Raw genomic sequence first — 16,220 nt, forward strand, 5'->3', positions numbered from 1 at the left:
ATTATAATGCGTTTACACCAGAGTTTGAAACAAAAGTTTTCAACATAAGTTAATAATTTTTTTTTGGCTGCTAGTTTTGTTATCAACAAAAGTTAATTGTCACGTGTTTTGTCTGCAGCTGTAGTTATTAGGAAACAGCTGTAGTTGTAGGGTAGGGATGCTGGGCGAGTGGGTTGCGGGGAAGATAGTAGCCTGTTATTAACAAAAGTTACCGACTCTCAATGGATAACATAAAATCTTGTTAAACAAGGAATTTTCTGTTGAAAACACGAGTTATCAACTTTTTTCAAGAGAATTTTTTGTCGATTCAGTCAAGTTGACAACTTTTTATTAATAACTCATGTTATCAACTCCGGTGTAAACGCAACTCAACATGATATTATTAACTTTTGTAATTAACATCAGTTGATAACAAAAATGTTAAATTTGTAACACAAAAATGTGTTATTAACTCCGGTGTAAACTTAGCTTTAGACCTCACTTCGCTCGATCAATAATTACCTATTGCTATATTGAGAACAATTTTTATTTTTTGTAACTATAATTTTGTTGGCAGGTGAATTTCTGGTGGAAGATATTCGAAGAGGAATAACAAACCACAAAGAAGAAAAATGAAACTTCTGTGAGTGTTGAATTCTATTTAATCGGGCTATCATGATTTTTAATAGAAGTAACTGTTTATTCAAACAACTATTGATGAATGGGCTTAGGAATCGGATCAAACAAATCCCGCAGACTATTAGTTATTCGCGTTTGTGTTGTGAGATGCAGGCCTTACAAAATCATTTCTCGAGTAAAACTTTCTCGTCTTATCTTGTGATTCGGAGTCCGAGTAATTCAAACCTGAGAACTATGTCTTCAAACAGAGTATATGATGGTTCAGATCAAGTTAATACGTTAGACGATAGTAAAGATGCAGTAAACAGGTTTGATGAGCTCTTTGATGATCTCTTTGTAGAGAAAGGGATAGAACAAAAAGCGATGGGATATAATATATTTGTTATACAACCGTATATCAAGTGGGGGGCCTCAAAAAAGCAGCTTACTACACCTGCAAACCAGCTGAACGAATCAGTAGCGCTTATTGATACTCTGAAAGATTGGGCAGTGGTCGGTACGGAAATAGTTCCTTTAACTACTACAAAAAGCCCTCAAGTTTTTGGAAAAGGGAAATTGGAGGCGCTGACTAAAATAATCAAATCTGATGAGAGTATAACAGCTGTTTTTATTAGTTTAAATGTGCTATCAAAAGTCCAACAAGATTTTTTGGAAGAAACTTTTGGTTTGCCGGTTTTTGATAGGTACTCAGTGGTGATGAGGATTTTCCGTGAGCATGCTGTTACCAAAGAAGCCAAACTCCAAGTGGCCATGGCAGAAATTCCTCAATTGTGGAGGAACTTATCTTTGGATAAGTATCGGGCAAGAGGTGGAGATTCGGATGGAAGCTCCGGGGAGACTTTGTACGAGATCAGGAAGAATATCATTAAAGAACGTGAGGGCAGGCTGAGAGCAGAATTGAAAAGTTTGAAGAAACATCGTGATTTGATAAGAAGCAAAAGAAAGAAACGACAGTTCCCAACCATTGCTGTTGTTGGATACACTAATGCTGGAAAGACGTCCCTTATTAAAGCGCTCACACTAGAGCAACAGATGCAACCAAAAAATGAACTATTTGCTACCCTTGATGTAACATGTCATCTTGGTGTTCTACCTTCCAACATCAAAGTTCTCTACATTGACACGATAGGTTTCATTTCAGACATACCAACCATGCTAATTGAGCCTTTCATTGTTACGTTGGAAGATGCACTAGAAGCTGACTTGATTGTGCATGTAATCGATGTGAGTAATCCAGATTATGTGGCCCAAGCAGCCCATGTTGATGACACCTTGAAACAACTGAATGTAGATCAAAGTCTAGTGAAAAATATAATCGTAGTAGCCAACAAAGTTGACTTACTAACAAAAAAACAGCTGCAAACTCTAGAAGGTAATGGGATGTTGCAAATATCGTGCGCAAATAACAGTGGGCTATCTCAGTTACGGGATGAAGTGCAACGAATTCTATTGAATGTAACAGATCGAGTGAAGATTAGAATACGTGTAGCGAATGGCGGACCTGAGTTCTCGTGGCTCTATAAGGAGTCATCAGTCGTCGATGTTGTAATGGATGAAAACAACGGCCAATTCATCTTTATGGACGTTATAGTCACCAAAACAAATTTGGAGAGGTTCAAGTTCGAATTCATTATGAAAAAGAAACGTGAGCGATTAAAAAGCTACAAAGACTAACTGCTTGTGCTCTCGTTCAAAAATGTCATTTACATTCATATTTTCTGTAAAATTGGAAACATTTTTATTAGATCATTTTTTTATTCTTGATCCATCTTCTTCTTACTGTTGATTATAGTAAACAATCAAGAGTAAATAGTAAAAAAACAATTTGTGTTATTTGAGTTATGTAACTTAACTGGAATATATTTTTCTTAAATTGATATGTATTCTGAAAAATCAAGATCCTATATCATCAGTTAATAAAAATACCTTGAAGAATTTATCTTCAAAATTCAAAGGTTTTACTACCAATTCTCAAATGACCTACTCCAAAGATTTCAATATTAGACGCTCATTCTGTTCTAAATTCTAAACAATTCATTTTTTCACACAAAAAATTTTCTAATATCTAAACAATTCAAATAGTGATTAACCTAGACAAACACTAAAAACAAATTTTTATGCAGAAATAATCCTGCATATTTCAAAAAGTAAAAATTATAAAAAACAATTTCTCCTTAGAAATTCCTGTATTTTTGAAAACTTGATAGTATCCAAATCAAAATACTTTTAAGAATGTCAGATATATTTTTTCTTAAACCCAGTACAGAATCATAAACAAAGATGTTCTTATAATTAAATGGAGTACCATCCGAATTTGAGCTGAAAAGAGTTAAGCTGTGTTTACACCAAAGTTATTTACAAAATGTTAATAACTTAATCCTTATAGATTCTATTAGATTGAAGGGAACTTGACAAACACATATGATCATCATGTGTATGATAAGTTATGTTCAATCTAATATAATCTATAAGGTGTGCCTGACCCTTTGATGTGACAACGTCTTATAAATTGGTTTGCCGGGTGACACTTCAAGAAACTGCGTTATGTTCCCATGTTATGGCTCACAATGAGAGCGAGTGAGAGCGTTCGTTTCGGTTCACGGTCGTCTGGAAAGAGCACAAATAGGAGCAGTGGCGAGCAACGCCGCAGCAACCGGAAGCCATTCATCTGGAGAGAGAGTGAAACGGAGCAGTCAACCTGCGCAGGCGCTGCAAGCATCTCCTGCGACTACGCCTGCTTAGGTGAATAAGTGAATAGGTTATGTTGTAGTAATCACAATAATGCATTATCACATAATCATGCATAAGTGAATAGGTTATGTTGTTAGTTGTAGTAATCACAATGTTGTGGTTCAGTGCGAGATTCTTTGTATAAATTAATGTTTTCAATATAATTCTTTGTATAAATAAATGTTTTAAATTGTTACTATTATTTCATCCTTCTTCCTACTATACGAATGAATATTCACATTAAAATTATTTTACCACTCAAAGTCGTTGTCACATAAAACTTTCGCCCGTATACCGACTTTACAGGCAACCATACATTTTTTAAAAGATGATAAAGAAGATAATTTTGAATAAAATTTAGAATTTAGAAATAGGCAGACACATCTAGAAAATACCTGAGTCTATACCTAATTCATGCAGGTGAACGGGCTAGAGTCAAGAAAACTTCAATTAATCTTGCCATGCCTGATCTAATAGATTTATACTATAGAATAACACTACAATTTGAAATAATTGAAAAATACAAACAGCTTCAATAAACATTGGCAACTAAAAGCGAACAACAGAAACAACAATTTCATGTTACTTTGTTGACATTCTTCATCTGATTTGGGGGCGCATTACTATCCTTCATTTAGATAGCAATATGTCACAAAACCAAACAATATCAGTCATAAAATAACAAATTAATTTCAACATGAAATTACTCAAGAAAGAAAAGTCCGTTGAACCTAAATTTCGTCGATAGTAACCCATATAACCCATTTCATAATAATTTTGAATCCCCACTTTTGATTGACATTCTCGAATGAACCTTTGTTTCACTACACTGCACTTTTGTTGGTCTGTACGTTGCTTTATCGTCGGGGTTACAGTACCTTGTTTTTGGCGGTGAACTTTTACCGGTTGAATTTGGCTTGACGGCGATGTCCTCTTACGTCCCTAGACCTGTCGTCTGAACGGGTGTCTTGAAGCGGTGTTACATAAAGTTGCGGAACCAAAGGGGTGGTACATGAAGTTGGTTTGGGGACACACATGAACCGCTGTAAATAAATGTATTACAGCATTAATTTCTAACTCTTCCTACAATTCATCAAAAGCTAAAACAGGAGTTATCTATTGATTACAATTAATTAAATTCTCTCATTCTATTTGAATCCTCATTTTATATAGAATTTTATCTTTAAACTACTGATTCTTTGTATCAGAATTAATGGATCTTTCTTCACAAATAATTCAAAAGTTCTGTTATAATTTAATAAATTAGCGTTCAGTTAAAAGCCTTAACGCCATGAGAAAACACAGTCAGAAAAATATAAAATTGAGTCTTAAACTCAATATGAACATAATCTTAAAAATTTCATTCCAATTTAAAGGCTATCTTCCTGACTTTCAGCAATACTCTACGATAATATATCTCCAGAAACAATAACTCAAATGTAACATAACTGAAAACTTTCTATACTTCTTTAGAAAAAAAATTATAATTATCTTCCATCACTAATAAAATCAAAAGGATTATTCTCAATCAATATTATTAACTTGAAAAATAACAGGCTTTGTTAATACAATACTCTTATGGAAGTTTCAATCAATTAAATTGCCTAAATTATATTTTAACCTTATTTTACGTACCTTAGCAGCTATTTGAAGAAACAATTATTCGTACATGATGAAGAAACACAATTAAACCTTTCAGGACATGGCACTACTAGAAAATTTAAACTTTAATAAAAATAAAACTAGCTCCTACATTAACTAATGATATAAACTTGTAAACCTGCCCAAAAAGGGCGAAACATAATGACTACATCTTTACTCTCGTAGTGCTCCTAGCAAAGTGTCCTCCTAAACGTAATCTGGTCTCTCGGCTGGGGAATCCCCCCACTACTGTATTTAGAAACAGGTCTCCTATTGGGCGAAGGGAATCAATTTGACCAATCGTCGCGTGGCTTCTAGAGCCTTTGGACCCCATAGTAACTGCAAAATCGGTAGTTTGTTATAATTTCAATGCTTGCTGTTTTCCAACTTATCGCACTCTATGTCACGACAGGAAGGCTAAGTTTTAGAAATAATTCCATAATCTACATTCCTCGACGACTCGGAGCCACAATTTTTAAATATCTATCATGGGAAACTCGATTCATGGTCGTTCATAATGGAGAGAGAAAATAATTTATTTCGCTAACTCACAATAATGGCTCTAGTCTATTGCGTATTAAATGTACTATTATAACTTGGGAAAAGGCCTGAATTAAAAATAGTGCTCGGCACAAAGGATTAAGTTATTAACATTTTGCTAATCATGATTTTTAATAGAAGTAACTGTTTATTTAAACAACTATTGATGAATGGGCTTAGGAATCGGATCAAACAAATCCCGCAGACTATTAGTTATTCGCGTTTGTGTTGTGAGATGCAGGCCTTACAAAATCATTTCTCGAGTAAAACTTTCTCGTCTTATCTTGTGATTCGGAGTCCGAGTAATTCAAACCTGAGAACTATGTCTTCAAACAGAGTATATATGATGGTTCAGATCAAGTTAATACGTTAGACGATAGTAAAGATGCAGTAAACAGGTTTGATGAGCTCTTTGATGATCTCTTTGTAGAGAAAGGGATAGAACAAAAAGCGATGGGATATAATATATTTGTTATACAACCGTATATCAAGTGGGGGGCCTCAAAAAAGCAGCTTACTACACCTGCAAACCAGCTGAACGAATCAGTAGCGCTTATTGATACTCTGAAAGATTGGGCAGTGGTCGGTACGGAAATAGTTCCTTTAACTACTACAAAAAGCCCTCAAGTTTTTGGAAAAGGGAAATTGGAGGCGCTGACTAAAATAATCAAATCTGATGAGAGTATAACAGCTGTTTTTATTAGTTTAAATGTGCTATCAAAAGTCCAACAAGATTTTTTGGAAGAAACTTTTGGTTTACCGGTTTTAGATAGGTACTCAGTGGTGATGAGGATTTTCCGTGAGCAGCGGTAAATGTTAAATGAATCTGTTAACATTTTGCTAATAACTTCGATGTAAAGGCAGCTATACTATTTTTACTTTCCTTGCCCTACTACCATAGGTAAGGAAAGTATTGCTTTCCGAAAAAATTAAGGTACCCGAATTTCTATACTTCTATACGTTTCAAGGTCCCCTGAGTCCAAAAAAGTGGTTTTTGGGTATTGGTTTGTGTGTGTGTGTGTGTGTATGTGCGTCTGTGTACACGATATCTCTTCTCCAAATTAACGGAATGACTTGAAATTTGGAACTTGAGGTCCTTACAAAATAAGGATCCGACACGAACAATTTCGATAAAATGCAATTCAAGATGACGGCTAAAATGGCGAAAATATTGTCAAAAACAGGGTTTTTCGCGATTTTCTCGAAAACGGCTCCAACGATTTTGATCAAATTTATACCTAAAATATTCATTGATAAGCTCTATCAACTGCCACAAGTCTCATTTCTATAAAAATTCCAGGAGCTCCGCCCCATCTATGCAAAGTTCGATTTTAGGTTCCCAATTATCAGGCTTCAGATACAATTTAAACAAAAAATTTCAAGTGGAAAAGATTGAGCATAAAAATCTCTACAATTAATGTTCAGTAACATTTTCACCTAAAATTCAAAATAAGCCCAAAGTTCGAGAAAATAAGATTATACAATTTGCAAACTGTTGGCAACTGTTGATTCTATTAAATGATTCACTATGAAGAGATAGCAGACCTGGTGTGTCTCCAGCGTTATTGTCCTGTCACCAGCTGGCTGAGATCTTTGAATGATTTGAGATGCGCGTGTTCACTAGCGTCAGGTGATCAATTTTCATAATGGGAAGGAAAGTTGTGTGAGTGCGCCACACCAGATTTTTATAAATTGTTATTTATTGCTACAGTATGGTGTTTCATCTATTATGCAATATTTATACTCTTTCAAGGAAAAATAGTCCTATTCCAATTCATATTCAAATTCAAATTTTCAAATTCAAATTCAAATTCAAATTTTATTCAATCCAATTCACAATATTTACAAATTATGAGAAAAAATAATACAGCTTAACAATATTAGAGTAATAAGTTAATATTTTATAAAGTACATAAAAGTCTAATTTATTAAACAAATAACAATAACATCAGACAAGAATTCGAACATGCTAAACCAGGACTAATTTGTGAATTTGGATAGAAAAATACTGCTTGCTGAGAGTACAAAACTCTACGTCTGCGAGCAGGAATGAATATCTGATAATTTATGAATTTATAGAGAAGTAGAAAAATATAAAAAGAAGAAAGAAAGAAAAATTAGCAACCAATCACTCACACATTCACACTAACCATGCTCACTCTCCAATTCCAGCTCATTTAGCCAATGCATAGCCACCATTATCAGAGTATTTTAACTAAGAAACCACATTGAATAAGGTCTCTAGATAGTCAGGCATAAGACCTCTAAGCCATCCAAGAACTTTTGTTTTAAAAACAAGTCGATTTTGTGTTCTCTTAATTTCAAGAGGAATATTGTTGAAAAACTTAGGGCCGAGAAATACAAACGATTTCTGGAAACAAGTGGTATACGATTTAGGAAGTCTTAGTAAATCAGATGTCACTCTCCTAGTTTGATAACTAGGAACATCCCTGAACAACGCATGACCACAGTTTCCAGACATAACATAAAACATATACAATACTTTGAAAACATAGATATATCTGAGAGGCAAGCATCTGAGACTCTGAAAGATAGGAAAAGAATGTTCATATCTACCCTCCTTCTTGATGGCACGAACTATGGATTTTTGTATAGTTATTAAGGGCTTCAAGTGACTAATGTAAGTGGAGCCCCAACAATTTATACCGTAGCTGATTTTTGATTCGACAAGTGCAAAATATAGCTGCCTCAGGACACTCATAGGGAGAAATTTATTCAAAAAGTAGAACTTCCTCAGCATTAACAGCAGATGGCTTTTTATATTAGTAATATGATGAGACCAAGTGAGCTTTTCATCAACAATCACACCCAAATATTTTAATGAGTCAGTTTGACCAACCACCTCACAGTCACAGTCATCACTCGCACAGCTACCATGAAACTTCAGTGCAGAAGGCAATGTCCATGATGTTGATAGTGTAAACAGCATGTATTTTGTTTTTGAAAGATTGAGCTGAATCTTATTGTGTCTAAACCAGAGCAATAGCTTGTTCAAATCATCCTGCATCAATCTTACCAAATTGGGGCCATCCAGATCACAATATGCCAATGCAGTGTCATCTGCAAAAGATACAGGCATACCAGAGAACCTGAACGAATAGAGATCATTAATAAAAATGAGGAACAAGATTGGCCCAAGGACTGATCCCTGTGGTACACCACAGTCCACTACCTGAACCTCACTCTTCACACCTCCAATGGCTACATATTGTTGTCTGTCATTCAAATAGGACAAGAACCAGTCATGAGCCACGCCCCTGATGCCAGCATTATACAATTTATTTAACAAGATCGAATGGTTCACTGTGTCAAATGCCTTTTTTATATCTAGAAACAGTCCTGCGACACAGCGTGCTGGCCTGAAGTTGAGACCAGAGAAAACAACTGCCATAAACCTTTCAAGAGCCATTTCTGTATTCATACATTCACGAAAGCCAAATTGGTTACTATAGAAAAAATTACATGAATCAAGAAATTCTAGAAGTCTCCTTTTCATTATCTTCTCCAACAACTTTGAAAATACTGACAGCAGGGATATAGGTCTATAATTGTTCAACTTTAATCGAGAACCCGACTTGAAAACTGGCACCACTCTTGCCAGCTTCATCCCAGAAGGAAACACCCCTGTAGAGAGACTACAATTGAAAATATCAACTAGAATTGGTACTATGGCCAGCGCAACATTCTTCAATAATCCAGAAGATATACAGTCACCCCCACAAGATTTACCATTTTCTAATCCTCTAATGTAAACTAAGAGCTCATCATAGGTAACAGCTTCAAGGAATATAGACTTCTGCTGATTAGTTTCCTTGAAGATATTATGATAGTCCATGTTATCAGCTCCACCATTAGAATTAGCAGCGACATCTCTGCCAATGCTAACAAAATACTCATTAAAAATATTTGACAATCTTTTTGCATCACTAACAATTTCATCCCTGTGTTCTATTTTTAATTCTTTTAGGGGTTTACATTTTTGATGGCGAATATCTCGAAAACCGTCCATTTTACAGAAAATTTACAAGAGACAAAAAAGTTAGCAAATTTTTTCACGATTCCAATGATACCTAATTTATTAAGATTGGTCGAAGAATAACAGAGAAATTAATTTTTTTCGTACTGCATGCATGACCACTTTTCACCATTTAAAGATCAATATTAATTTTTTTATAATTTCATGAAAACCGTTCTTATTACAGAAATATACAAGAATAACTTTCCTCCAAATTTTATTTTACATTGAAAAATATTAATTTCACTCAAATCGGTTCACTGATACTAATGCAGCAATTGCTCAAAATGCCGTCCTTCAACTTGATTACACAGTCTGCACCTTTCAATCATGGACCGTCGAACTGCTATAAAAGCATTTTCATCATCTTGAATGGCACCTGCTGCAGCAACCACTCTTGCCACAAGGTCTTCTTCGTTTTCTACTGGCGTGCTGTAAACAAGGTCTTTCATATGGCCCCAGAAAAAAAATCTAAAGGGTTGAGGTCAGGTGAACGTGCGGGCCACGGTACTGGTCCACCCCGCCCAATCCACCGCTGACGATAGGTCATGTTCAGAAAGTCCGTAACAACATTTCCGAAATGAGCAGGGGCACCATCATGTTGAAACCAAATATTATATCTGTTTGCAAGAGGCACATCTTCCAAAAGTTCTGGTAGTATGTCTCTTAAAAAAGTAATGTACGTGGGAGAATTCAGACGATTAGGAAGAATGTATGGTCCAATCACGCGATTACCTAAGATACCCGTCCAAACATTCAGCGAAAATCTATGCTGATAACCACGCACTTTGACCTCATGAGGATTGTCTAAGGCCCAGACGTGACTGTTGCGAGAGTTGAAGATTCCTTCTCTTGTAAAGCTGGACTCATCGGTAAATAACACATTTTCTAGAAAATTTGGTTGGATAATGTCTTGCTGAAGAAACCAACGGGCACAGTTTACTCTTGGCTCATAGTCGCGTTCAACCAATGAGTGAACTTTTTGAAAGCGGAAGGGGTGAAGTCTTTCCTTGTTTAGTACACGCCACACAGAAGAAGCACTTGAATTGATTTGCTTTGCAACTGCTCTCGTACTCGTTCTAGGATTGAAATCGAATTTCTGCAATACTTCCTCTTCAAAAGCAACATTTCGAACTGCTCGAGGCCTACCAGCAATTACCCTGTTCCGTTCAAATGAACCAACTTCTCTCAGCCGATTGTGAGTTCTTGTGAACACCTTGTCGGAAGGGAGACGGCGGTTTGGAAATGCAGCTGCATACATTCTTCTTGCTTCGGTCGCATTGCCAAGAGCTGCTCCATACATGAAGTGAATATCGGTGTACTCCAGCGAACTAAATTCCATTACAATAATTAAATATTTGTGTAGAAGCAACGTAAGAAAATATTGAAACTGGAAATTTAAGATAGAAATAAGACCTAGGAAACGTGAGACTAAGAAATAGGAAGCACTACATCTGGTTCTTTACTTTTAATGAAACAACAATACTTTTACAAGACAAACATTATCATCTGAAAACCATTGTAAAATCATCTGTTTGCCCATATGGAGCCATACCGAGTTTCAAAGCTTCATCTTAAATACATCTGGAATTAAAAATTAATATTGATCTTTAAATGGTGAAAAGTGGTCATGCATGCAGTACGAAAAAAATTAATTTCTCTGTTATTCTTCGACCAATCTTAATAAATTAGGTATCATTGGAATCGTGAAAAAATTGCTAACTTTTTTGTCTCTTGTAAATTTTCTGTAAAATGGACGGTTTTCGAGATATTCGCCATCAAAAATTTAAAATGGCCGCCATTTTGAAAAATTTCAACGAAAAATTTTTTTTTATTTTTTATAGTTGAGTCTTTATAGCATAAATATTCATGCCAATCATGAGCTTATAGAGCATCAAATTCTCTTCAATTTGATGTATAATTTCACAAGTTAACGCACATCCTCCCGACTGTTGCAGCAGCTTCAGTGTTGAGTGTGAGATCTTCAGTTATGCAAAAATAGACCAATTGACAAAGGATTTTGGAGAGAATGTCTTGAACACAATTTTTGACTTTGCAGTTTTATTGAGACCAGTTAGGGGTGAACATATCAAAAGTCCCCATCCCTATCCCTTGTGCTAAAGGGATGAGGGTGGTTTAAAAGTTGTATTTTTCAATGTTTTGCTTACATGCTCAGAACTTGAGGAAAATGCGTTCAACCGACATGACTAGAAATGACATGTTCAGAAATGAAGCTTGATAAATTCTCTACAATATTTGTTCTGTGGTGATTTGTGATATCTCCAACAGTTTTCGAGATATACGCTCTTAAAAGTGTAAAATTGTTAAAATAACAGCTTTTAATCCTATTTTTTGATGTTCCAGGGCCTTCAACTCTCCAACATCATAAACATGAATGCTCACCTTAGATTTGTAGAGTTTTGTTTTCTCTTTAATTTGATGTATTAGTCCACTACTTAATGTTTTTCTTCTATTGTTATAGCAGATTCAATGTGAGGGGTGAAATTTGTATTTTGTAACAATTGATCACTCTTGACAATGAAATTTGAGTCTGGAACATCTGGTACAATAAAATAGTCTGATTTTTACGGTAATATTGGCGTATGAAGGAGGCTCCTTTTTCCTTTTATATTATCCTTGAAATGCAAAATTTCCAAAAACCTTGTATGTACGTCGCGCACAATTTAAAAAGGAACATACCTGTCAAATTTCATGAAAATCTATTACCGCGTTTCGCCGTAAATGCGCAACATAAAAACATATAAACATTCAAACATTTAAACATTAAGAGAAATGCCAAACCGTTGACTTGAATCTTGGACCTCACTTCGCTCGGTCAATTAACAAGATCTTGTTATCAATATAATTGACTTCCATATGATTTCATTTAAAGAGACTATTCATATGATTTAGCAGCCGGAATAAGAAGCAAAAAATTGTCTTCAAATTTGAATTGAAACATGTGTGTGATCATTAAAATAATGATCTTCATCTGATCTTATGTAAATAAATTATAATGCGTTTACACCAGAGTTTGAAACAAAAGTTTTCAACATAAGTTAATAAATTTTTTTTTGGCTGCTAGTTTTGTTATCAACAAAAGTTAATTGTCACGTGTTTTGTCTGCAGCTGTAGTTATTAGGAAACAGCTGTAGTTGTAGGGTAGGGATGCTGGGCGAGTGGGTTGCGGGGAAGATAGTAGCCTGTTATTAACAAAAGTTACCGACTCTCAATGGATAACATAAAATCTTGTTAAACAAGGAATTTTCTGTTGAAAACACGAGTTATCAACTTTTTTCAAGAGAATTTTTTGTCGATTCAGTCAAGTTGACAACTTTTTATTAATAACTCATGTTATCAACTCCGGTGTAAACGCAACTCAACATGATATTATTAACTTTTGTAATTAACATCAGTTGATAACAAAAATGTGTTATTAACTCCGGTGTAAACTTAGCTTTAGACCTCACTTCGCTCGGTCAATAATTACCTATTGCTATATTGAGAACAATTTTTATTTTTTGTAACTATAATTTTGTTGGCAGGTGAATTTCTGGTGGAAGATATTCGAAGAGGAATAACAAACCACAAAGAAGAAAAATGAAACTTCTGTGAGTGTTGAATTCTATTTAATCGGGCTATCATGATTTTTAATAGAAGTAACTGTTTATTCAAACAACTATTGATGAATGGGCTTAGGAATCGGATCAAACAAATCCCGCAGACTATTAGTTATTCGCGTTTGTGTTGTGAGATGCAGGCCTTACAAAATCATTTCTCGAGTAAAACTTTCTCGTCTTATCTTGTGATTCGGAGTCCGAGTAATTCAAACCTGAGAACTATGTCTTCAAACAGAGTATGTGATGGTTCAGATCAAGTTAATACGTTAGACGATAGTAAAGATGCAGTAAACAGGTTTGATGAGCTCTTTGATGATCTCTTTGTAGAGAAAGGGATAGAACAAAAAGCGATGGGATATAATATATTTGTTATACAACCGTATATCAAGTGGGGGGCCTCAAAAAAGCAGCTTACTACACCTGCAAACCAGCTGAACGAATCAGTAGCGCTTATTGATACTCTGAAAGATTGGGCAGTGGTCGGTACGGAAATAGTTCCTTTAACTACTACAAAAAGCCCTCAAGTTTTTGGAAAAGGGAAATTGGAGGCGCTGACTAAAATAATCAAATCTGATGAGAGTATAACAGCTGTTTTTATTAGTTTAAATGTGCTATCAAAAGTCCAACAAGATTTTTTGGAAGAAACTTTTGGTTTGCCGGTTTTTGATAGGTACTCAGTGGTGATGAGGATTTTCCGTGAGCATGCTGTTACCAAAGAAGCCAAACTCCAAGTGGCCATGGCAGAAATTCCTCAATTGTGGAGGAACTTATCTTTGGATAAGTATCGGGCAAGAGGTGGAGATTCGGATGGAAGCTCCGGGGAGACTTTGTACGAGATCAGGAAGAATATCATTAAAGAACGTGAGGGCAGGCTGAGAGCAGAATTGAAAAGTTTGAAGAAACATCGCGATTTGATAAGAAGCAAAAGAAAGAAACGACAGTTCCCAACCATTGCTGTTGTTGGATACACTAATGCTGGAAAGACGTCCCTTATTAAAGCGCTCACACTAGAGCAACAGATGCAACCAAAAAATGAACTATTTGCTACCCTTGATGTAACATGTCATCTTGGTGTTCTACCTTCCAACATCAAAGTTCTCTACATTGACACGATAGGTTTCATTTCAGACATACCAACCATGCTAATTGAGCCTTTCATTGTTACGTTGGAAGATGCACTAGAAGCTGACTTGATTGTGCATGTAATCGATGTGAGTAATCCAGATTATGTGGCCCAAGCAGCCCATGTTGATGACACCTTGAAACAACTGAATGTAGATCAAAGTCTAGTGAAAAATATAATCGTAGTAGCCAACAAAGTTGACTTACTAACAAAAAAACAGCTGCAAACTCTAGAAGGTAATGGGATGTTGCAAATATCGTGCGCAAATAACAGTGGGTTATCTCAGTTACGGGATGAAGTGCAACGAATTCTATTGAATGTAACAGATCGAGTGAAGATTAGAATACGTGTAGCGAATGGCGGACCTGAGTTCTCGTGGCTCTATAAGGAGTCATCAGTCGTCGATGTTGTTATGGATGAAAACAACGGCCAATTCATCTTTATGGACGTTATAGTCACCAAAACAAATTTGGAGAGGTTCAAGTTCGAATTCATTATGAAAAAGAAACGTGAGCGATTAAAAAGCTACAAAGACTAACTGCTTGTGCTCTCGTTCAAAAATGTCATTTACATTCATATTTTCTGTAAAATTGGAAACATTTTTATTAGATCATTTTTTTATTCTTGATCCGTCTTCTTCTTACTGTTGATTATAGTAAACAATCAAGAGTAAATAGTAAAAAAAAACAAATTGTGTTATTTGAGTTATGTAACTTAACTGGAATATATTTTTCTTAAATTGATATGTATTCTGAAAAATCAAGATCCTATATCATTAGTTAATAAAAATACCTTGAAGAATTTATCTTCAAAATTCAAAGGTTTTACTACCAATTCTCAAATGACCTACTCCAAAGATTTCAATATTAGACACTCATTCTGTTCTAAATTCTAAACAATTCATTTTTTCACACAAAAAATGTTCTAATATCTAAACAATTCAAATAGTGGTTAACCTAGACAAACACTAAAAACAAATTTTTATGCAGAAATAATCCTGCATATTTCAAAAAGTAAAAATTATAAAAAACAATTTCTCCTTAGAAATTCCTGTATTTTTGAAAACTTGATAGTATCCAAATCAAAATACTTTTAAGAATGTCAGATATATTTTTTCCTAAACCCAGTACAGAACCATAAACAAAGATGTTCTTATAATAAAATGGAGTACCATCCGAATTTGAGCTGAAAAGAGTTAAGCTGCGTTTACACCAAAGTTATTTACAAAATGTTAATAACTTAATCCTTATAGATTCTATTAGATTGAAGGGAACTTGACAAACACATATGATCATCATGTGTATGATAAGTTATGTTCAATCTAATAGAATCTATAAGGTGTGCCTGACCTTTTTAAAAGATGATAAAGAAGATAATTTTGAATAAAATTTAGAATTTAGAAATAGGCAGACACATCTAGAAAATACCTGAGTCTATACCTAATTCATGCAGGTGAACGGGCTAGAGTCAAGAAAACTTCAATTAATCTTGCCATGCCTGATCTAATAGGTTTATACTATAGAATAACACTACAATTTGAAATAATTGAAAAATACAAACAGCTTCAATAAACATTGGCAACTAAAAGCGAACAACAGAAACAACAATTTCATGTTACTTTGTTGACATTCTTCATCTGATTTGGGGGCGCATTACTATCCTTCGTTTAGATAGCAATACGTCACAAAACCAAACAATATCAGTCATAAAATAACAAATTAATTTCAACATGAAATTACTCAAGAAAGAAAAGCCCATTGAACATATAACCCATTTCATAATAATTTTGAATCCCCACTTTTGATTGACATTCTCGAATGAACCTTTGTTTCACTACACTGCACTTTCGTTGGTCTGTACGTTGCTTTATTGTCGGGGTTACAGTACCTTGTTTTTGGCGGTGAACTTTTAC

At 34.8% G+C, this 16,220-nt stretch overlaps 2 protein-coding genes across 2 annotated transcripts; both read left to right on the forward strand.

Moving 5' to 3' along the window:
• The first annotated feature begins 538 nt into the window (after positions 1-538).
• LOC120356204 (putative GTP-binding protein 6) lies at positions 539-2,817 on the forward strand. Its single transcript, XM_039445095.1, has one exon. The coding sequence runs from the start codon at positions 655-657 to the stop codon at positions 2,290-2,292; it is 1,638 nt and encodes a 545-aa protein (XP_039301029.1). The 5' UTR covers positions 539-654; the 3' UTR covers positions 2,293-2,817.
• An 11,051-nt stretch (positions 2,818-13,868) lies between these two features.
• LOC120356203 (putative GTP-binding protein 6) lies at positions 13,869-14,846 on the forward strand. Its single transcript, XM_039445094.1, has one exon. It carries the CDS (start codon positions 13,869-13,871, stop codon positions 14,844-14,846), a length of 978 nt encoding a protein of 325 aa, XP_039301028.1.
• The last annotated feature ends 1,374 nt before the right edge of the window (positions 14,847-16,220 follow it).

The sequence above is a fragment of the Nilaparvata lugens genome, unplaced genomic scaffold (assembly GCF_014356525.2).
Source record: "Nilaparvata lugens isolate BPH unplaced genomic scaffold, ASM1435652v1 scaffold6148, whole genome shotgun sequence".
Lineage (NCBI taxonomy): Eukaryota > Metazoa > Arthropoda > Insecta > Hemiptera > Delphacidae > Nilaparvata > Nilaparvata lugens.

Coding starts and splice junctions, on each gene's coding strand:
- LOC120356204 (XM_039445095.1), top strand. CDS start 655: ATGATTTTTAATAGAAGTAACTGTTTATTCAAACAACTATTGATGAAT.
- LOC120356203 (XM_039445094.1), top strand. CDS start 13,869: ATGAGGATTTTCCGTGAGCATGCTGTTACCAAAGAAGCCAAACTCCAA.